Consider the following 23,316-nt stretch of genomic DNA (forward strand, 5'->3'; position numbering starts at 1 on the left):
AAGCATCCGCCATATAATATATATATGAATCTATTACTTTATAAACGTCATGGTAAGCGACATCACAAAAGAAATAAACCAGATTAATTAAATGGGATCTGTTATGCTCATATCTACTTTTCTCTCTTTTGATAAAAAGTGTTGTTGGACTTCACTGTCTCCGCTTTCTACGATTCATTAGAAACTGTTCTAATTAAAAGAACCCAAAAGATTATAAAATCCTTTTCAGTTTTAATGAATTCATTTAATGATTTAATGTACATGTGACTTCTGTTATTTCTCAGTGATGAAAAAAAAAGCCAAAACGACAGAAAATGTCTTTATATTAAAAAAAAAAAAAACGTTTGGATAGAAAACCATGAACACACCGTCACACAGAAACGTTCAACTCCTGAACAATGACAGGTCAGAGGGTCGCGACACACTGACATCCTCTGACATGAACTGGGTTCAACCAAAGTCAAATTCTGAACTGGACAAAAGGATCATCATGGAGCTAAGAGTTCATATCTGAGTACTGATTCAAACACCAGATTCTGGTTACCTATGTAGTATCTGTGTAACACACTAGATTTCCTGTGTTTTAGTTTAGGACTGGTCTTTAGGTCGCTCTGGGAGTCAATGAAACACGGCAAATGTTTGCAGTTTAAAACAAGGAACTGAACTGCAATTTATTATAGTTATTAACACACAGAAAATCAAGGGAACAACATAAAAGAAAAATAACAAATTCAAATAATAACCTCAATACCGGTATTTCTCTCACAGTCAGTCAGTTTCAGTCTCTTGTCTTCCAGTCTCTTGTCTTTCAGTCTCTTGTCTTCCAGTCTACTACCCGGTAGTTTATGTCTGGAGGCTCTCAGACTAACTCTGATCTGAATCTTCTTGCTCCTCGGTGCTCCTGCAGGAGAATCCAAGAAGCCCAAATGCAGCTTCACCCACGGAGAAGATGATCAGGGGTCACAGGGTCACTCAGCTCCAGCTCTGTGGAGGTTTCTGGGGATCGCTGTCTCCATCACAGATCATACAAAAAAAACAATCTGCATACAGCAGAATTTAATATGATGTCAGTACTGTAATTTATAAACTCTGTTGTTGGTGTAACAGTAAATGACCAGTAAAATAGTATTACACACACATATATATATATATATATATATATATATATATATATATAATATTCACTATGGTCAATATTAACATACCAACATATTTCACACACACATGTCCTCATGTCCCAGTGACATCTGTCACTTATACCTAACAGACATTATTTACACGTCCACCGTTACTAAGCAACACACTCAACAGCTGTTCTCAATCTGACCGTTTACTTCTGGCGCTAAAACAAGAACATGACGTCATCGTTCCCGCTCGGTTCAACAGGTCCCGACGCATTAACCCTCAGCGCTTAGCTAGCGCTTAACTAGCCCCGTCGGTCACATGTAGCTCCACAATCACAGATATCAACCACGTAAAATAATATTCAACAACAATTTAATATTTATCTCCGACTGGTTTTTTTCTCTTCTCTCCTGATCGGTATCTTTAGCCCAACTAAACAACTGTCCTCCTTTGTAGCTCTACAGCAACGGCTAACTCTTAGCAACGCATCCGTCACTCACCGGAGATTCTTCTCAGACTTAAAGAAACTTCTTCCTTCGGAGTCGGTCTGGTTAACGATCAAATAAATAAACATCCTCAACAGCATCGAGCAGAAATCAACCCAATGAGATTCTTCCTGGTGGAGATCATGACCTGCTGTTTCCTTGGAGACATAAAGGGTCTCTACCGGGAGACGGCTTTGATCTCCCGACGTGCACCACAGCGCCCCTCTGGTGAACGTCGGTATTGCATGTTTGAGTTAACCCTTTAGTTGCTGGTAAAACTAATGTGGGTTACACCTACATCAGACATGCCCAAACTCCGGCCCCCGGCCCAAATGCGGCCCGCGTTCATATTTCCACTGGCCCGAAGCCTCTGTCATAAAATCAATAATATGTGGCCCCCCAGTACTGTTGTCCACAGTCTAAAATACACGCGTAAAAAAAGCAATTTTATATTTCACTACAGGATGGCAGTAAAGTTGTGGCCGAACTCTCGCGACCCCGTTTTGAACGTGATCTGTTTTTTTTGCCCATTTCTAAAATGGCAACTGGAAGTAAGAAAAGGAAAGTTGACAGCGAGGGCCGCCGTTTCAAGGACAAGTGGAAATCTGAATATTTTTCCACCGAGTTACGAAACAACTGTGTCTGCTTAATTTGCCAAGAGACTGTGGCTGTGTTCAAGGAGTTCAATATAAAGAGGCACTACCAGACGAAACATGCTCATTACGACAAGCTAACTGGGAACGAACGCTGTGAAAAATTGAAGCAACCGGAAGCTGGTTTAACGGCACAGCAACGCTTTTTCACAAGAGCCGTTGAATCGAATGAAAATGCCACAAAGGCAAACTACGAGGTGGCAACGCTGATTGCCGAGCACTGCAAACCTTTTACTGAGGGTGAATTTATTAAAGACTGTGTGATGAAAATGGTGGAGAACATTTGTCCTGAGAAAAAGCAACAGTTCGCCAATGTTTGCCCGGCTCGTAGCACTGTGTCACGAAGGATTGAAGAAGTTTCATCTGATATTAAGAGACAGTTGGAGGCAAAAGGAGTGGAGTTTGAATTGTTTTCGTGAGCTTGCGACGAAAGCACGGATGCATCCGACACCGCTCAGTTCCTGATTTTTTGGAGAGGAGTGGACGGTGAAATGAACGTGAGTGAAGAGCTACTTGACCTCCAGAGCCTTCAGGACCAAACAAGAGGGATCGATTGATTTGCTTCTGTTTGTTCCGCCGTAGATGATATAAAACTGCAGTGGAATAAAATCACGGGGATTATTACAGATGGCGCACCTGCCATGGTTGGCAAGCACAGTGGATTATCAACCCTAGTGTGGAACAAAGTCAGCGAAGAAGGAGGTGAAGCTATACAACTCCATTGTATTATTCACCAACAAGTTCTATGTGCCAAACATCTGAAATATGATCACGTTATGAAACTGGTGATAAAGGTGATTAATTCTATTCGCTCCAAAGCCCTGTGCCACCGCCAGTTTCAACAGCTTCTACTGGACATCCACGCTGAAGACGGAGATGTTGTGTATCACGCTGATGTAAGACGGCTCAGTCGGGGGTCTGCACTGCAGCGTTTCTACTCTCTTAAAGAGGAAATTGGACAATTCTTGGGAAAAAAAAGGGACAACCGATGCCAGAACTAACCGATCCTGTTTGGCTGGCTGATTTGGGATTTTTAGTTGACATAACCCGACATCTGAACGCCTTGAACACGAGCCTTCAGGGGCAAAATGCAATGATAAGCCAACTGTATTCACATATCAAAGCCTTTCGGACCAAGCTGCTCCTTTTCCAAAGCCACCTGTCACAAACGCAGCCCGATACCACACATTTCCAATCTCTGCAAGCAATAATGACCCGTTTTCCAGCGCACAATATCAGTGCGCAAATGAGGAGGTATGCCGCAAACATCTCATCTCTGGCTGAGGAGTTTCAACGGCGTTTCAGTGATTTTGCAACTATTGAAAAGGAGATCGACGTACTTGTGCGAGAAGATATTCTCAGTTATGAACATGAATAAGAACCGTGTGAGGACAAGACTAAGTGACTCCCACCTGCGTGACATCTTGCGCATTAAAACCACCGTTTTTGAGCCAGACCTGCCCCATTTACTGCAGTCCAGATCTCAGTATCACCCTTCGCATTAATGCAAACATGTTATTGTTATGTGGTGGGGTGTTTTTCCAGGACCCAAATGCAAGCTCACAGACTCAAGGTTTTTAAGTTCCAAAAATACAGTCTTTATTGTCCAAAAAACAAACAAAAAACTACAAACCAAAAGGTGGCACCGAGCGTGTCCACTTTACGTCCAGTCGGGAGGGCAACTCAACCGACAGCTCCAGGGGGACACGGGTAACAGGGCAGCCGGCAGACCAGCGGAAGGGACGGCGTCAACAATCTTCCAAGCCGGGAGGGCAACTCCACCGACTGATGATTTTGACAGGGATATCCGCAGGAGACACAGAGGCCGGAGGAACGGGAACAGGTACAGGACTGACGGAGAGCTGACGGGGAGCAGACGGAAGACGGACGGAGAGCAGACAGAGTGTGCGAGCGAGGCGGCCAACAAACCTGACTCAGTTCCACCAGTTCTGTCCGGAGGAATGGGCCAGAATTCCTGCAGAGTACTGCAAGAAGCTTGTGGAAGGACACCCAAAACGTTTGACCCAAGTCATGCAGTTCAAAGGCAATGCTACTAAATACTAAGGAACTGGATGTAAACTTTTGACCTTGAAGAAAGTAATGAAAAATTCTCTAAAATATTCTCTTTCTCATTATTGTGACATTTAGCAAAAGTTAAATAATTTTGGTAATCCTAACGGACCTGAAACAGGAGAGGTTTAGTCTGATTTAACTTCAGACAGTGAGAAAAAAAGTGTTATGTGTCTTTTTGCACCGTGTATGTAAACTTCTGGTTTCAACTGTACATGACAGAGCCACGTTTATTTAATCTGTGACAGCAGTGAATACTCAGTATTCATGAAATCGTAGCTGCACTCACAGGTGTGTGTTTATGAAATCATTCAGAGACAGAAATTTGGATTATTTGGGGACTTCATTGAGAATCAAAACACACGTAAAAATAGATTGAAATGTTAATACAACTTAATTAAATCCACATAACCCCAAACACAAAGTGATTGGAGCACCTCTCTTTTAATTTCTAAATGCTTACATGACAGAAAAGCCCTTTGTCCCTAAAAACGACCAAATATCACACCACCCTTCATTATATCAGCTAAACTTAAACTGTAATGTCAAATAAAGAATAATAAAGTAGCGTGCATTAAAAAGCCTTGAAGACATAAATTATTTGCTCAAACCTTCTTACAATCAAAACAAAACCTTTAATGTTTTATCAGCTCAACAAAAATATACAAGCAGAATATTTACAACTAGAAAACCACATTTTAACTGGTTCTTAAATTTTGTGTCCGTGCGCATTGATGCAACCTCATATTGTAATTTCATGATTTTACTGTTATTTTCTGGGAATTAAATTAACAAATGATGTCATCATAACCAACTAATTAGCATCAAGCACCACAGTGATGCAAAACTCCCTTCATCCATTTCCTGTCCTGTTGTTCAGCGGAGTTAAAGAGGACTGGAGTCAGTCGCAGCTTTATCATCAGGAGTGTCACAGATGGAGAATCTACACGGACAAACACAGGCTGGTTAAAGGCTCCCGTTTACATCAGCTGCTTCCAGAGGACGCAGCATGTTATCTAAAGGTTTACATCTACGTATCCCAACACGCTGGGAATATGGATTTATGAAAAGGGGAATTCATCCGTGTTGTATCATCAATATTGATGCTTGATTTGTTGATGTACAAGAGAACCCCAACACCAGAAACATACAAAAACTGGAAGTAATGTGGATTTGTTTTAGATTTGTTTGAACTCCGTTGTGATTATATGGAACATGTTTGATAATGTTTTACTTCATCATCCTTAATTCATTTATCAATGTTGAAATATTTTACCAGAAGAAAATCCACCTTTCAATATGTCATCAAAATAATTTTTGTCACCATTTATGTGTTTGAAAAATATCTTGTCAATTCATGTTTTGGTTTTATTTCCTCTGAATTTCTATCAGCGGGTAGAAGAAAAAAAAAGAAGAAAGAAAGATGATTTATAACAGAAAATAATAGCAAAGAGAGAATTTGATTGCACAAAACTGAGTATTTATTGTATCATGAAGAACTAAAATATGAAAGATCCATATAAGTATTTAACTGTTTTGCTTTTGAGGCACAATTGTTTGTTTTATTTTGGTTGAACCATTTTGATAAATTGGTGTTGTTGCTTTTCTAAATCTTGATATTAAAGTTATTATTTATCAAATCTTTTCTCACTTAACATAAAACAGCTTCGCGTTTGTTGTGAAAATATAATTGACGGAGAGATTTTGTTCACTACAGATATTTAACTCCAACATGTCAGCGAGGTTTTGACAGTGAAACACTCGTACGGTTCCTCTACACATGTTACAAGGACACTTTCTTCAACATATGAAGCAGCTCACCTGTGTGCAGGGTTGTGTTTGTCATTTAGGCCGTTGGAAGCATTTGCTGCTGGACCTCACGGTTCTCCACAGCTGGAAGGTCAGAAACATTTTGTTAGTCCACATGCAGCTCTGAACTGAACCTCAGTTTAACAAACAGACAACAATAAAAAAAACATTTGGAGGACAAAATACAGAATGTTTGTTTAAGCTATAATACATGTGAGATAAGAGAAAACTAAATCCAAACAGGTTTTACTTACGGGATGGAGGGCGCTTGTCTGAAATGAAAAGATAAATAATTTCAGTTGTTAGTAGTTGTTGTACATTATTTTTATTTCCTTTCACTTCTCCCTCGCATCGTCCTGTTATCATTAAAACCGTAGAGCTGAGAATTACATCGCTTCATGTTGGTTGAAACTATTTTAAGTGTGTTTGTTTCACTTTTACATAAAAGATAATATGAGACACAGTTTCTGTTTTGGTCTCTCACCCGTCTTCTTCTTGTAAACAAGGAATCCAATCGCAGCGAGAACAACAACGAGAACAACCGCTGCGATGACGGTGATGATGATGATGTGATTCCCTGCTGATAAAACAACAACAAACAAATCACCACCGGAAGAAACAAAGCAGGTTAAAAGAAAGGAACCTTCACGTGATAATCAGGGAACAACATGTTTGTCCTGCTTGATTTCATTCATCTGAACATAATTCCTGCGTCTGTGCCGACGTCTCCTCGATTCGTTTTGTTGGACCTCATTTGTGTACCGTGTTATAATAGATATATAAAGATATAATTCTTTAATTGTGTTGAAACTTGGTCTGAAAAAAAGTCTTAAAATTGGTGTTTAAAAGCACTTAATTTAGTTTTTATTGTTGACATTGTTCTGTATTAATTAAATGTGATTAAATACAGGAATGTGTCACATAATGATCCCAAACTGGCAAACAAAGGATTTAGGCCTTCAAATTTAATTTAAATAAAACTGTAACAGTAAACTAAATGTGTTTCCCACATTCATCCATTCTGATTGAAGTCTTACCTTCATTGGTCCTGATCACTGCTTTGTCCAGTTTGGTGATTTGGTGCTCGTTGACTCCAGAGAGCTGAAACACACACTCGTACCTCTTCCAGTCTTCAGGTGGGACAGATGTGAGATCCAGGTCGACACTCTTCTGGAAGGTGCCATCGTTGTTGTGGAGGATCTCTCCCTCGTCGACGCCCTCATGAAACTCCTCTCCGTCTTTCCTCCAGAACATCATGGCTCTGTCAGGGTGGAAACCTGTAGCGTGGCAGGTGACTGGAGAGGAGGAAGTCTTCTGGAGGAGAGACACTGAGGGAAGCTCTGCAGAGACAACAGACAGTTTATAGTTATATTATTATGAAGTAAATATGAATGTTACTGTTTCTGTTTGATTTAATGTAGTTTGAAGACTGTAGTTACGCATATTATTACATTTAATGTACCAAATAAAAGGGAATGATGATACAGAAGAGAAGGAAAGACGTAGAAAGAGACATGAGGAGGGAGTGAGACAGGTTAGAAAGGACAGACAGAAAGACACAACTGGAGGAAAACAGTGGTCATAAATATGAAAGAGAGAGAGAGAAAATGTGGTGAAAAGGAGAGCGAGGCAAAGAGGAGAGAGAGAAAACCACAGGAAGAGTAAATGGATGTAAACGGAGACACAGAGGGTCTTTGTATGTTGGTTCATGTTTACTGTGATGTTACTGCTGGTTAGAAACAGAAGGAGGCAAATGAAGACTGTTGTGTTCATGAAGCTGCAGCAGGTCATGTGATTCTACCTGTTCTCATCAGAGAGCTTCTTCCATAGTTCAAGTACTTCTTCAGTAACTCAGGACAAATCTGGGTGAAGTAGTTCTTTAGCTGTGTGATTCGAGCTTTGTCGTTGTCCCACTTGTGTTTGCTGATTAAAGCCTGTTGTGTTGGAGCGATCCATGTCTCTGTCTTCAGGTCAAAGGATATGAAGTCTTCTCCATCATAACCGTGCTGTTCATATCCATTAACCTCTTCAGTCTCATCATCCCATTCACAGCTGGACATGAACTGGAGAATGTGGACACCTGAGACAGAGACAGAGACAGCATTAAACCAGAGTGAGATCACAGCACACACACACACACACACACACACACACACACACACACAAACGCACGCACACAAGTCACACACAAACGCACACCACAAAACACACACCACACACACACACACACACACACACACACACACACACACACACACCTAAACTAATGGATGAAGTGTTGATTGATTGAACAGGATGATCAGGTAAAGTTCATCTGTAGTTCTTCTCTGTTACAGACACACTGTGTATCAGGACAGAAGAGTTCATCTCATTTAATCTGTATTCTACATCATATTTAGAGCTGCAGCTAATTATTCATTCTATTATTGATGATGTAATGATGACTTTTGGAGTAAATAAATCATTGTTTACAATGTGAAGTGTAAAGAACCAGTGAAAAAAACAACATGACGTCCTCTGAGCCTGCAGACAAATCCTCAAACCAACATTTAACAGTATTTAATCTAAAATTAGATTAAACAGAAAAAAAATACTGAAAATTTCCATATTTGAAAAAACTAAACCAGAAAATTTACAACATCTTGTTTGATAAAAGAGTTGAATGATTATCTGATATAAAATATTTATGGTCAATTAATCTTGTATTGATGAACTAATTGATTCCTTGACTCATCATTTCAGCTCTATATATGTTTATTCTGACAAAGACACACTGCAGTCAAGTAAATGTGAACTAATCCAAACTGTAGTCCAACTCCATATTTATCATGATGAACCAACTGTGATCAGGACAGTACAGTTCATGGAACGGAGACTGAACTTTAGGAAGTTCAACTGCTTCATCAAAATGTCCAATAAAATGTGGATTGTAAAACATCCATCATGAAGTGAAACCCAAATCATTTCTAAACGTGGTTCTCGTGTCAGATCGCAGCTCGTATTGTCGCTCTTTTGCTTTGTGTTTCTTATTTGTGGTTTGTGAGTCACAGTTTCTTCTTCGTGCTTCTCTGAAGAACTTGAATGCTGTCAGCGTTCAGACACAATCACTTTCTACAAGTTGAAATTGAAGTTATTTGCAGTGTCAGTTTGTCCCTGATTTATTGAGAAGACCTCGCTGCTAACGACAGAAAACCTGGCGTGAAGTTAAAGTTCAGAAATCTACAGCACTCTGACATTTATCGTGAGCGACCGCTAGCGAGCCTCTGAGCTCGTTTGTTGGCTCTTTAGCTACGTCCGCTCTGAACATCTGGAAATGTTGTTGGACGTGATGTGTTTTGGTGTTTTGTTGCTAAAGATTCTGAACCACACTGAAAGGAATAATCAGAGGAGAAAATAATTCAATGTTTCTTTGGTTCCTCTTCAGTTCAGAAAACCAACAAAACCTGTTGAAGAGCAGTTTGACAGTCTGAGCAGGTTGAACCTCCGATCAGTCTCCTGCTCTCCTTCATCAACTACAATCTTACTGAATGTTAAGAAACACTCAGTTTAGCTGCTATCACTTCATTATGTTTCTGCTTCTGTCATCAGACAACTGAATGAGTATTAACAGTGATTTGATGGCGGCTCATCCATGCTAACGTTAGCCGCTAACCAGGTGAACTGTAACTCTGCACTGTGGAGCCGAGACGCTGTTAAATCCCTATTTTATATGAACGTGAAGCCGTCGGACGTAATAAACGTGAATACAGCTGCAGAACAACACCTGTGTTGTGTGATCACAGAGAGGCTGAGAGGTGACAGAAAGCTGCTGCAGACGCTGGACTCTGTCTGAGCAGCCAGACGACACCGTTATTATATTTTATACATGTGTTTAATACCATCTGGAGAAAATAACTCTGGTTTCAGGTGGAGAAAATGACGCTTCAGAGAGGATATAGTATTTGTTTTAACGGCTGAGCTTCACTGTGAGCAGACACTTGATGTAGTTTTGGGTTTTGTTGTCGCTGCTGGATAATAAAACAGGTTTTCTCCTTTTTACTGTTTGTTCAGTCACTAACAGGAGGATCATGTCTTCATGTCTTCATGTCTTCATGTCTCCTGCTGGACATCCTCCTACAGCCTCAGCAGTCCAACTCTAACCTGACAACATGGACTAAAATGGAGTCGACTAAAAGCTAACAATCACTTCCTGTCATTTTAGTGTGTCCAGAAACAGATTGATGAGAAAAGGTGTGTTTTTAATGAATGTAGAGAATAACAGCATCATTTCTGTGTCTCAGAACAACAGTTCAGGAGTTTTCCTGCTTTAATCAACATTTATGAGCCTCAATTAAATCACTGTTGATGCTCATTTGTTTGTCTGCCAGCAGAAACAGAGAAATAATGAACTGAGAGCAGGTAAACAGTGTGAACATGAAAAGACAGAAGAGGTGATGGAGGAGAGCAGGAGAGGACTGAACGGAGGTTTAACCAGCTCAGACTGTCAAACTGATCAACACACGCTGACTCTCATCTCAAAACTCATTTGTTTTCATTTCTCAACTAAACAGGAACATTTGGACATTTTGTTCCACCGATGAGGATTTTCAGTTTGGTCGGAGATCTTTAATAAAACAGCATGAAAACCCATAATATTAAAGAGTGATAGTTATCTAATGTCAGAGTGAGGTTTCATGTATCAGTGATGAAAGCAGACGGTGGAAATAACTTGAATATCAACTTTTAGTGAGTGCTGCTGTCTGAACACTGAACACATCACAGATCTTTGGTCACTTCCCAGAACGACTTGCAGGATGTGACAGTTTATCTGAGGAATAGAAACCAGGAGAGAGAAGCCCCGCCCCTCCAACATTTATCTCTTTGTTGAAAAGTGAGACATGTGATGAAAAAACTCAGGAATACAAACCAAAAATAACAAACATAAACTACGAGACAAGATGTGATCTTTGATGCAAATTAGGACAAAATCACATTTGTTTGCGTTTCACAAGTTTTGCTGAGTCACATTTCTGAATGGCACATTTCTTTATTATTTATTAGTGGACTACTTTTACTTTGCAGCAGTTGTAAGACGTGTTTGGGGTTCAAATTTATTGTTCTTGTAGTCGTTGATTATGTTTTTTAATGAATCAATTACTGATAAATAGAGTTTAAAATTCCTGTCTCTGAAAAACAAGAACAAGCAAATATTTGGAGTTTTGTGTGATAAAGGACTCACATGTATTATTGATCAAATGTGTTGTTGACTAATTTTCCACTGATTGACTATATATATTTTACCACTTAAGAAAAGTATGTTTACTGAGTCACTGACACACTGTGGTCAAATAAAGTTAATCCAATCAAAACTGGAGTTCTGCAGTAAATTTCTTGAGTCGTGGAGTTAAATCTTTTAAATCTGTGATCTGAATGAAACATTTTCAACGTGTGTTCACACATGTGTTACTACAACACAACATAAATATCAATTACTAACAACCCACTAAAAATTAACAACATAAAACAGTAAAATGTGAAACATGAACAAACCTCCAGTTTGGTTGAAGAGCTGCTTTGCAATCTCAATGTTGCCTTTGAAGGTCTGCTGGGAATTCATAAAGTTAGCAGTGTCCCTCTCCCAGTATTTTGGATCATCATCTTCAGCTTTCTTCATCCAGTCCTGTTTGGGTACTGCTGTCTTGGTGTTACTGTCATAGTGAATCATCTGAACTTCATCCACCAAACCAACAACCACAAACTCTGGGAAGTTTGGTACTTGAGAGGACGAAGTGAAGAAATGCTTCAGAGAGTGAGTCACTGTAAGAAATAGATCGTGTTGTCAGTTCAGATTTAATAATCACAACTTTATAAAACACAGAACAACATTATATTCTGTCACAGAATTAACAGAACTGAACGTACATGAAAGAAATCCAAATCATCTCTGTTGTACAGTCAGTAAACAAACATTAATTTATGGGTACAAATTTAGCTTCAGGAACTGTTAAATATTTCTGATGATTTTGTCTAAAAAATATTACAAGAATCAAAGTTAATCTCCAGTTTCTAGTTAGTGGACATTTATTTTTCACGACGCGTCATCGTTTCTTTACACTCCTCATTATAGAATTAATTTAACCATCAACTGCATGAGTTTCATTTTATTCTCAATATTTAACAAATTAAACACATTTTCTTTTTGCTTATATTATGTTTTCTACCTTTCATGAACTGTTATCACAACTAACATTTCTTATTTCTGAGGTTTTCAATTTGAAATTGTTCAACTTCTAGAAGTTGGAAGACCTCCGTGCTTCTCCTCCAAAGTGGAGAGTTTAACTCTTCTATATTGTGATTGTCATCTTTCATATCAAAAATATGAATGATGATGGATTTTATTCTTTTGATGTCAGAGGATTTTTTTTTTTTTTTGGAGTTCAAATATTTAGTTTTTGTTATCACAACCAACAAGACAAAATAAAATACAAACTCTTGATTTATGTAAACTAGAATTATATTTCATTTTTCAACATTTTTTCAACTTTATATTTATATATATTTATCATGTCTGTATGAGTAATATTGGACTGAAAGCAGATCATTTATGAACTGTTATTATCCAGAGTCGTCTGTCTGAAGGAGACGTTTTTTGTTGCTGTCCACTTCAGACTCTGTCGTCTGGATGCCGACAGCCTCGATCACGTGTTTGTGATCAGCTGCACTTCTAAAGATTTGTTTGGTAATTATTACAGTGACCCAGACATATACCGAGTAGGACAATTTAACGACCGTCCTGTCAGGGCCTTCTGGTTGACAAACTGATCATAATGTTGGTAAATGACCTCAAACCTATTTGAACATTTTCTGTCATTTCTTGTGAATCAAACACACCGACACTAATATTCCTGCAGAAAGATAATATGGGCGTACAGTGTGTGCAGGTGACCAATTCATCAGTCTAGCTCTACTAAACATCACCTTATTATACATAAAGTCAATGTAATAACCAAACTAACAAAAGAAACTCTAAACTTCTCTGGGGAATAGATTCAAATATTTTATAATTTAGCCTCATTAAAAAAACTCAGCACTGAAACAATAAACTACGATTCAAGTTCAGGAGGTTGTTATCCATCGTGAATGTGTGTGTGCACATACTGACAAACAGAAAATAGGCTTTTCACAGCTTCAGTGAATGAAGGGCTATTAGATGCACCAACAAAGCAGGAAGTCATTCAGTTTCATCAGGCGCCAATAATGGATGAAAACAGCGCCATCAACTGGCATGTGGCTGTAATTACAAATCCAAACAGGAGCCTTTATGTCCATTTTGATCAACTGTTTTGATACTCCATTTTTTTTTTAATTACACCTGATGAAAATGAGGCTACGATTTTTAAACACGATTTTTTTTTTTAATAACATACATGACCGATATCAATATATTCAGGACTTCTCACCGAGCATGTGATTTATCTGAAAAAGTGACAGCACACAAATTTATACAATACGAACAATGTTCAGTGAACAAAACACAGTGGTGGACCAACACGGTTTAATTTAATCTCTCATTTAGATGGTTTTCTTGGTCTTTTTCTTCATTTATTTATGTTGTGCTGCGTAATTATGCCGTCACGTTAAATAAAACCAGCTCGGAGAGTTTTTCTAAACTATAAGACACACACAAAACAACTTTTCAGAAACAGACTTCAGGTTGTCGTCGTTTAAAAATATTAGAAATCAGTGATCAGTCAAGTAAGTCCTGAAACTAAACATCAGAAGCATCAAACGGACCTTAAATTCATATTTACATCAAGTTTAAAAAAAACAAATGTAAATCTCACCTGCCGTCGCTCCGTGTATTCCCAGGAGAAACAGGAAAACGAAGGACTTCATGGTGAAAGCTCCCATTGAAAGTCTTCCACAGCTTTATGTTTATTTGTGCTGAACACACTATATATTAAAAAATAAATTCCCCATGGGGATAAATAAAGTATCTATCTATCTATCTATCTATCTATCTATCTATCTATCTATCTATCTATCTATCTATCTACTCGGTGTATTTATTTCAAGCTACAGAACTAAAGTGAAAGCAGATCACGGAGGTGTTACGTCAGCCTCCCTGTCAGCCAATGGGAATTTAGTCTGAGTGTAACGTCACTTAAATCCGGGTTAAACAGCCTCACTGAAGTTCTCCACGAAAACAGAAAGTCAAATCTGCTGTTTCATCCGGTGTAAAAATGATGTGAAGACATGCGGGCTTCATGTTGGGGTCTCTGAACTTTTACATTTATGACTGGAGTGTTTTAATTCAAGCTGCTCAGACCTTGTTTCATGTTTTTTTTTAAACAAATGTCACATAATATGCAGAAAGTATTAATTTCTGGACAGTCAGAGGTCCCTTTGAGTTTCAGATTAACACAGTGTGTGTGTGTGTGGGGGGGGGGGCAGTAATATTTCTGTGTGACTGAGCTGAGATTGACAACAGTTGTGATCCAAAACATCAACAAATAGTGTTTTCTCAGGGATGTTGCAGTGCAGAGTGGTGAGCTGCTCCCTCCAGTGGTTCAAACCTCCAGCTGTTCAGTTCCTCAGTGTGGACAGTGAAGGACTGAACTATCAGGAAGATATTCATTTCAAACACAAGCAGCAGTTATAACAGTTGATGTTCAGCCAGATAGTGGTGAGCATCTTCTATTCTTCTATTTGTTTATCGTATTTTAAATGTAAGTTCAATAAGATATTTAATGCAGTCCTAAATATTTGTCTCGACATAAAAAATAATCAGGGCAGGAAATATATATATATATATATATATATATATATATATATATATATAAAAATAAAATACACTCTGTGACTTCTGAGAGTCACTTTGAAATGAAATCATGAAGCAAAGAAATAAAACCGAAGCAGAAAGAGAGTGAAAGAAGTTGTTTCCTGATCAGATCAGATCAGCTCTGAGTGACAGGCTGAACCTCCTGACCTCATGTGGAGCTGTGGACGCTGAAAACTGCTGACTGCACAGAAATTTAACGCCACTGTTGATGTTTGAACACTTGATGCTGATTTTCACTCGCTCTCGCTTTGGTACTCTTTACATTTTAATTCTCACTCCATGTTTCTGAAGCACTTGATCGCCGGTGTAGAGTTTCAGTTGGACTTCTCCAGCTGGGACGGTGTTATTTATGTTATACAATCAAAGCAATACTGTCTGTGTTAAATCCTTTATTTACAGGATTTAATAAAGCTGGACTCATATTGTTTATGACACTGTGGTTAGAAGTCTGGTGGACAGAAGCTCTTCCTGCTGACTGCTGATCAATACCTGGGTTTCCCATTGAGCTGTCAGTGTGACAGCGCCTCCTGCAGGCAGACTAGGAAACCTACAACATCTTTAAAACAAACATTTGGATGCTTTGAAGAGATTAAGCGCCAATAAACACCAGATCAACATCTAAATATTAACCGGGTTTTCAGAAACAGCTCCTATATTTCTGTGGTTGGAGACAACACCACCCGTCAATATTCAAGGACCACACAAGTCAGAGCACGAATATCTGAGAGCTTCATTTGAGAGTGTGTAAAGGGAAGTGTGACATTTGGTACAAGAAGAGGAGGAGGAGGTGGAGGAGGAGGAGGAGGAGGAGAAGGAGGAGGAGGAGGAGGAGGAGGAGGAGAAAGAAGAAGAGGAGGTGGAGGAGGAGGAGAAGATGAAGAGGAGGAGGAGGAGGAGAAAGAAGAAGAGGAGGATGAGGAGGAGGAGGAGAAAGAAGAGGAGGAGGAGGAGAAAGAAGAAGAGGAGGAGGAGTAGGAGGAGAAGACAAAGAAGAGGAGGAGGAGGAGAAGAAGAAGAAGAGGAGGAGGAGGAGGAGGAAAAGGAGGAGGAGGAGGAGAAAGAAGAAGAGGAGGTGGAGGAGGAGGACGAAAAGGAGGAGGAGAAGAGGAAGAAGAGGAGAGGAAGGAGGAGAAGAAGAAAAAGAAGAAGAAAAGGAGGAGGAGAAGAAGAAGAGGAGGAGGAGAAGAAGAAGTGTGTGACATTTGGTACAAGAAGAGGAGGAGGAGGTGGAGGAGAAAGAAGAAGAGGAGGACGAGGAGGAGGAGGAGAAGAAGACAAAGAAGAGGAGGAGGAGGAGAAGGAGAAAAGTGTGACATTTGGTACAAGAAGAAGAGGCGGAGGAGAAAGAAGAGGAGGGGAGGAGGAGGAGGAGGAGGAGGAAAAGAAGATGAAGAAGAGGAGGAGGAAAAGGAGAAGAAGGTGGAGGAGGAAGAAGAAAAGGAGGAAGAGGAGTAGAAGATGAAGAAGAAAAAGAAGAAGAGCAGGAGGAGATGGAGGAGAAAGAAGAAGAGGAGGACGAGGAGGAGGAGTAGGAGGAGAAGACAAAGAAGAGGAGGAGGAGGAGGAGGAGGAGGAGAAGAAGAGGAGGAGGAGGAGGAAAAGTGTGACATTTGGTACAAGAAGAAGAGGAGGAGGAGGAGGAAAAGTGTGACATTTGGTACAAGAAGAAGAGGAGGAGGAGGAGAAAGAAGAAGAGGAGGTGGAGGAGGAGGAAAAGGAGGAGGAGGAAGAGGAAGAGGGAAAGGAGGAGGAGGAGGAAAAGGAGGAGGAGGAGGAAAAGGAGACAAAGAAGAGGAGGAGGAGAAGAGGAGGTGGAGAAGGAGAAGAGGAGGAGGAGAAGAAGACAAAGAAGAGGAGGAGGAGGAAGAAGTGTGTGACATTTGGTACAAGAAGAGGAGGAGGAGAAAGAAGAAGAGGAGGAGGAGGAGAAGACAAAGAAGGGGAGGAGGAGGAGAAAGAAGAGGAGGGGAGGAGGAGGAGGAGGAGGAGGAGGAAAAGAAGATGAAGAAGAGGAAGAGGAAAAGGAGAAGAAGGTGGAGGAGGAAGAAGAAAAGGAGGAAGAGGAGTAGAAGATGAAGAAGAAAAAGAAGAAGAGCAGGAGGAGATGGAGGAGGAGGAAAAGAAGATGAAGAGGAAGAGGAGGGAAACGAGGAGGAGAAGAAGAAGAGGAGGAGAAGAAGAAGAAGAGGAGAAGAAGATAAAGAGGAGGAGGAGGAGGAAGAGAAGGAGGTGGAGGAGGAAGAAGAGGAGGAGGTTGAGGAGGAAAAGAAGATGAAGAGGAGGAGGAGGAAAAGGAGGAGTAGAAGAAGAAGAAGAAGAAGAAGTAGAAGAAGAAGAGGTGGAGGAGGAGGAGAATAGGAAGAAGAAGGAGGAAAAGAAGATGAAGAAGAGGAGGAGGAAAAGGAGAAGAAGGTGGAGGAGGAAGAAGAGGAGGAGTAGGAAGAGGAGGAAAAGAAGAGGAGGAGGAGGAAAAGGAGGAGGAGAAGAAGATAAAGAAGAGGAGGAGGAGGAGGAGGAGAAAAAGAAGATGAAGAGGAAGAGGAGGGAAAGGAGGAGGAGGGAAAGGAGGAGGAGAATAAGAGAAGAAGAGGAGGAGGAGAAGAAGATAAAGAGGAGGAGGAGGAAGAAAAGGAGGTGGAGGAGGAAGAAGAGGAGGAGGTGGAGGAGGAAAAGAAGTTGAAGAGGAGGAGGAGGAGGGAAAGGAGGAGTAAGAGGAGTAGAAGAAGAAGAAGAAGAGGTGGAGGAGGAGGAGAATAGGAAGAAGAAGGAGAGGAGGAGTAGGAGGAAAAGAAGATGAAGAAGAGGAGGAGGAAAAGGAGAAGAAGGTGGAGGAGGAAGAAGAGGAGGAGGAGTAGAAGAAGAAGAGGAGTAGGAAGAGGAGGAAAAGAAGAGGAGGAGGAGGAAAAGGAGGAGGAGAAGAAGACAAAGAGGAGGAGGAGGAGGAAGAAGAGGAGGTGGAGAAGAGGAGGAGGAAGAAGAAGAGGAGGAGAGGAGGAGGAGGTGGAAGAGGAAAAGAAGATGAAGAGGAAGAGGAAAAGGAGAAGAAGGTGGAGGAGGAAGAAGAGAAGGAGGAAGAGGAGACATTGTTTGCAAAGGAACCGAATAATAATAATAATAATAATAATAATAATAATAATAATCCTTATCTGTATGGCACCTTTCATACAATAAAGAGTTTTACGACATGAGAATTACATGCAGTGTTCCACATAAAAACAGATATAAAGGAACAATTTAAAAGTACAGAAAATAAACGAGATGCATAAGAACAGATACAATGCATAAAAATAAATAGAAGTGGAGTTAAAATATCAAATAAACAATGTGCATTTTAAACCAAACCGAAGCACATCCTGACCAAGTCCTACCTGACTATTGTTTGGTAAAGGGCGCCATCTAGCGGTGAGTCTGTGGAACTTCTCATTGTACATGTTTAAACCAGGCCGACTGCATTCAAGTTCTGGTAAAAGGTTTGTCTTTTCAGCTTCTAGTCTTTCTTCCTTTTCTGATATAAAATGTACTTTTTGTGATGGCCTTGTGTAGTTGTATTGTATGTTGACATGTTGACCTGAATTAGTATTCATTAGTACTCCGCGTTGTGTCGAGTCAACAATATGAAGACTGTTCCTTCCGTTAGTGATTCACAATCCTTGTTGGTCGTTTCATCAGAGAATTCATGTCCAGTATCCAGTGAGAAATCAACACAACCAGCAGCAACACTAAACTACTTTAGCGCCACAGTCCTTCAACAAAAACACCTTTTTTGTCCTTCCGGGGTTAAACACGCGACAACAACACTGACCTTTCTTATGATTCATTTTTTATGAAATCATTTCTTATATACAAACAACACGGCTTTAACATCTTCTCTGGAGAACAATAGATCACAACATCAAAATAATAGAACCCAACAGAGACTTTACTACGTGTAAAGCCGAGGTCTAGAAACCAGCACAGCGACACCCAACGTACACACAGTGAACTACAACTGAATTCTGGTTGTTTGCAGCACATTTGGCTCCTTCACTCACCAGGTTGTTCAAGAAGTGGTGAGCATCGACCCATCTTTGATTTAAGGTGACCAGATCCTAACAAACCAAATGTGGAGCAAAGAGGATGTTTGTGTGGGACAATGTGGGACCGGTGTGGGACACGTTTAACGTTGGCTTTAAATATGAATATTTGTCCCTCTATTTTAGTAATCATACAGCACAAGCTTTCTGTAAACATACTATGAGAATATAATATTGTACAAACACTCGTTTTAGAAATAGCTGCTAACCAGACCGTTCAAGTCTTATACAAAAAAAATCATCACTTACTTTTTTTGTCAGCTGGTAAAAAGTCAAAACTTCCTCTTCAGTTATGATTGAAAACTCACACATCAACATCTACATGACAGAGCCACGTTTATTTAATCTGTGACAGCAGTGAATACTCAGTATTCATGAAATCGTAGCTGCACTCACAGGTGTGTGTTTATGAAATCATTCAGAGACAGAAATTTGGATTATTTGGGGACTTTATTGAGAATCAAAACACACGTAAAAATAGATTTAAATGTTAATACAACTTAATTAAATCCACATAACCCCAAACACAAAGTGATTGGAGCACCTCTCTTTTAATTTCTAAATGCTTACATGACAGAAAAGCCCTTCGTCCCTAAAAACGACCAAATATCACACCACCCTTCATTATATCAGCTAAACTTAAACTGTAGTGTCAAATGAAGAATAATAAAGTAACTTGCATCAAAAAGCCTTGAAGACATAAATTATTTGCTCAAACCTTCTTACAATCAAAACAAAACCTTTAATGTTTTATCATCTCAACAAAAATATATAAGCAGAATATTTACAACTAGAAAATCACATTTTAACTGGTTCTTAAATTTTGTGTCCGTGCGCATTGATGCAACCTCATATTGTAATTTCATGATTTTACTGTTATTTTCTGGGAATGAAATTAACAAATGATGTCATCATAACCGACTAATTAGCATCAAGCACCACAGTGATGCAAAACTCCCTTCATCCATTTCCTGTCCTGTTGTTCAGCGGAGTTAAAGAGGACTGGAGTCAGTCGCAGCTTTATCATCAGGAGCACACTATTATAATTTTATGAATGGTATCTAAAAAAAAAATCCTGAACTACTTACAGCAGATTCAGATCTCCGCTGCCCGAGTGTTGACTACAACCAAAGGATAAAACACATCCTTTAATGTTTATTCACCTGTCAATGCTTCAAGCACGTCTTGTCCACTTGTCTGACGTGCTTCTAGTCTATAAAATAAATGATCTCTCAGGTCCTCTGGCAATTTGTTTTTTTAGTTGTTTCAAAGTCAAGACAATAACATTTGGTCAGACTGCTTTTAGTTTTTATGCTCCTGGAACAATCTGCCTGAGGACCTGACGATCTTATATGCTATTGTATTTATTGACTTACTTTTACATGTTTATTGACATGATGTCTATCTTTTATTGTTGTTAACAGCTTATTATCTTTAAAAAAAAATATTTAACAATAGATATTACTTGTAACATTTCAAATCAAAATTTTAGGTTATCGTCCATATAAAAATGTTAACCTCCCCAAACTATTTGCATAACTTGAAATAAATGTAAATATTATTCAATTCAATTTGGTCGTGAAGTATATTTTGTATATGTTCTGGATTACAAGTTGTGTCATGGCTGTAATAAAACATGTTTACTCCTTTTCCAAAACACAAACATCGTCACAAAGATGTTGGTGATGATGTGTCAGGCAAACCTCATCAGTTAGTCAGTCTTGATCAGGCCTGTAGAGCTGCTTACGTTTTTTGAAGACTCATCAGAGGATCTCGAGAAAGTGTCAGAATCTAGAGAAAAAGAAATCGGACATCATTAAGGTGGAAGACAAAAATGCAAGACGACATGACGAGTTATGTCAAACAAACAGGTGGACAGCAGTATATGGACCAACTGTCACAGCCCAAACCTCAAGGCTTTAACGACCTCTGCAAAAATGTTACGAGCCTATGATATATATATATATATATACCAAATATAAGTAGGAAAGATGGTATCACTTTCACTGGTTTCAGTTCAAAAACATCTATATCAAAATAGAAATGGGTGAAACTATGGGATGAAAGACTAAAAATTTGAAACTGCTCAAAGTGGGCAGAATGAGGTTTTCTTTAAAAGCATGAAGTACCACACAAAGATGGCTAGATGCATTGCACATGATGTGTCAGACCGAGTTAGTACAGAACAGTTAGTTATCAGTCATCGATGTCCTGGAGAAGAATCTTCAGAAGAACAAAATACAAAATGATCTCAACAATTGTCAAATAAAGGAGGATGGATATGATTTAGCCATGAAACATTTATGAACAGACAGACACACAGAGAGATAAAAACATAGATATGAACCTGTGCTCCTTAAACTTTCTGTAGGAGATGTAAAATGAACAAAATAAATCAAAACGGGTTGAGTTACCAACTGAGCTGCTCCAGTGTGACTGTTACTGCCATTTCCATAACTTTCTCTACAAATGTTGGTACTCTGTAATATTACCAATCATGCAATTCAAGACAACACTTTGCCTCAGCTAAATTTCAGGGAGAAAGATTACACCATCATCATCGTCTTCAGGGATTTGGTGAAGGTCATGAGCCCGAATTAACACTCAATGGAAGCCGCCTTTGATGAAAAACAGGTCAGCTCAAAAAATATGACAAATAAAAGACAAATAAAAAAGGCTTTACTTACCAGGCAGATAAGGTTTGGCTGCTAAAAAAAAATAAAGGAAAACATTTCAGTTGTCATGGTTGTTATTGAAAGGATACTAATCCCTTTTCCCTGAATTATTTGATCTGGTTTAAAATCCCTCCTACATTTGACATGTCATATTATCATGAAACTGTGTGTCTAAACTTTAGTTTCTGTTTTGGTCTCTCACCCGTCTTCTTCTTGTAAACAAGGAATCCAATCGCAGCGAGAACAACAACGAGAACAACCGCTGCGATGACGGTGATGATGATGATGTGATTCCCTGCTGATAAAACAACAACAAACAAATCACCACCGGAAGAAACAAAGCAGGTTAAAAGAAAGGAACCTTCACGTGATAATCAGGGAACAACATGTTTGTCCTGCTTGATTTCATTCATCTGAACATAATTCCTGCGTCTGTGCCGACGTCTCCTCGATTCGTTTTGTTGGACCTCATTTGTGTACCGTGTTATAATAGATATATAAAGATATAATTCTTTAATTGTGTTGAAACATGGTCTGAAAAAAAGTCTTAAAATTGGTGTTTAAAAGCACTTAATTTAGTTTTTATTGTTGACATTGTTCTGTATTAATTAAATGTGATTAAATACAGGAATGTGTCACATAATGATCCCAAACTGGCAAACAAAGGATTTAGGCCTTCAAATTTAATTTAAATAAAACTGTAACAGTAAACTAAATGTGTTTCCCACATTCATCCCTTCTGATTGAAGTCTTACCTTCATTGGTCCTGATCACTGCTTTGTCCAGTTTGGTGATTTGGTCCTCGTTGACTCCAGAGAGCTGAAACACACACTCGTACCTCTTCCAGTCTTCAGGTGGGACAGATGTGAGATCCAGGTCGACACTCTTCTGGAAGGTGCCATCGTTGTTGTGGAGGATCTCTCCCTCGTCGACGCCCTCATGAAACTCCTCTCCGTCTTTCCTCCAGAACATCATGGCTCTGTCAGGGTGGAAACCTGTAGCGTGGCAGGTGACTGGAGAGGAGGAAGTCTTCTGGAGGAGAGACACTGAGGGAAGCTCTGCAGAGACAACAGACAGTTTATAGTTATATTATTATGAAGTAAATATGAATGTTACTGTTTCTGTTTGATTTAATGTAGTTTGAAGACTGTAGTTACGCATATTATTACATTTAATGTACCAAATAAAAGGGAATGATGATACAGAAGAGAAGGAAAGACGTAGAAAGAGACATGAGGAGGGAGTGAGACAGGTTAGAAAGGACAGACAGAAAGACACAACTGGAGGAAAACAGTGGTCATAAATATGAAAGAGAGAGAGAGAAAATGTGGTGAAAAGGAGAGCGAGGCAAAGAGGAGAGAGAGAAAACCACAGGAAGAGTAAATGGATGTAAACGGAGACACAGAGGGTCTTTGTATGTTGGTTCATGTTTACTGTGATGTTACTGCTGGTTAGAAACAGAAGGAGGCAAATGAAGACTGTTGTGTTCATGAAGCTGCAGCAGGTCATGTGATTCTACCTGTTCTCATCAGAGAGCTTCTTCCATAGTTCAAGTACTTCTTCAGCCACTCAGGACACTCCTGGGTGAGGTAGTTCTTGTACTGT

The 23,316-nt window shown here is 39.4% G+C and overlaps 2 protein-coding genes across 7 annotated transcripts in view; both read right to left on the minus strand.

The window, feature by feature from the left end:
- Positions 1-3,837: 3,837 nt before the first annotated feature.
- Positions 3,838-14,153, minus strand: LOC138209907 (major histocompatibility complex class I-related gene protein-like). 3 transcript variants are annotated; one of them, XM_069168716.1, is made up of 8 exons: positions 13,966-14,139; positions 11,672-11,938; positions 7,944-8,222; positions 7,180-7,482; positions 6,627-6,719; positions 6,397-6,414; positions 6,155-6,226; positions 3,838-5,276 (listed from the first exon to the last, which is right to left on the minus strand). In XM_069168716.1, the coding sequence occupies exons 1-7, from the start codon at positions 14,030-14,032 to the stop codon at positions 6,180-6,182; spliced, it is 1,074 nt and encodes a 357-aa protein (XP_069024817.1). In that variant the 5' UTR covers positions 14,033-14,139; the 3' UTR covers positions 3,838-5,276; positions 6,155-6,179. The 3 variants fall into 3 exon arrangements, with proteins under 3 accessions (XP_069024817.1, XP_069024816.1, XP_069024818.1); XM_069168715.1 differs by having other exon boundaries at positions 6,627-6,722; positions 13,966-14,135; XM_069168717.1 differs by lacking the exon at positions 6,627-6,719 and having other exon boundaries at positions 13,966-14,153.
- A 5,202-nt stretch (positions 14,154-19,355) lies between these two features.
- LOC138209910 (major histocompatibility complex class I-related gene protein-like) overlaps positions 19,356-23,316 on the minus strand; it is an 11,520-nt gene continuing 7,559 nt past the window's right edge. Inside the window, exons 2-6 of one of the 4 annotated variants that reach the window (XM_069168722.1) lie at positions 23,231-23,316; positions 22,467-22,769; positions 21,914-22,006; positions 21,724-21,744; positions 19,356-20,827 (exon numbers count right to left, since the gene is read on the minus strand). The exon at positions 23,231-23,316 is cut by the window's right edge and continues 193 nt beyond it. In XM_069168722.1, the coding sequence (XP_069024823.1) occupies positions 20,748-20,827; positions 21,724-21,744; positions 21,914-22,006; positions 22,467-22,769; positions 23,231-23,316 (583 nt within the window). In that variant the 3' untranslated portion in view covers positions 19,356-20,747. Of the gene's footprint in view, positions 20,828-21,723; positions 21,745-21,913; positions 22,010-22,466; positions 22,770-23,230 lie in introns of all 4 variants that reach the window. The other 3 variants (XM_069168721.1, XM_069168720.1, XM_069168724.1) reach the window with 3 other exon arrangements.

The sequence above is a fragment of the Embiotoca jacksoni genome, unplaced genomic scaffold, assembly GCF_022577435.1.
Source record: "Embiotoca jacksoni isolate LCO1_2020_lvr unplaced genomic scaffold, fEmbJac1.0.p SCAF_41, whole genome shotgun sequence".
Classification (NCBI taxonomy): Eukaryota; Metazoa; Chordata; class Actinopteri; family Embiotocidae; genus Embiotoca; species Embiotoca jacksoni.

Coding starts and splice junctions, on each gene's coding strand:
- LOC138209907 (XM_069168715.1), bottom strand. CDS start 14,032: ATGGGAGCTTTCACCATGAAGTCCTTCGTTTTCCTGTTTCTCCTGGGA. Junction 11,939..13,965: donor AATACACGGAGCGACGGCAG/GTGAGATTTACA, acceptor TATTTCTTACAG/TGACTCACTCTCTGAAGCAT. Junction 8,223..11,671: donor GCTCTTCAACCAAACTGGAG/GTTTGTTCATGT, acceptor TCTCTGTCTCAG/GTGTCCACATTCTCCAGTTC.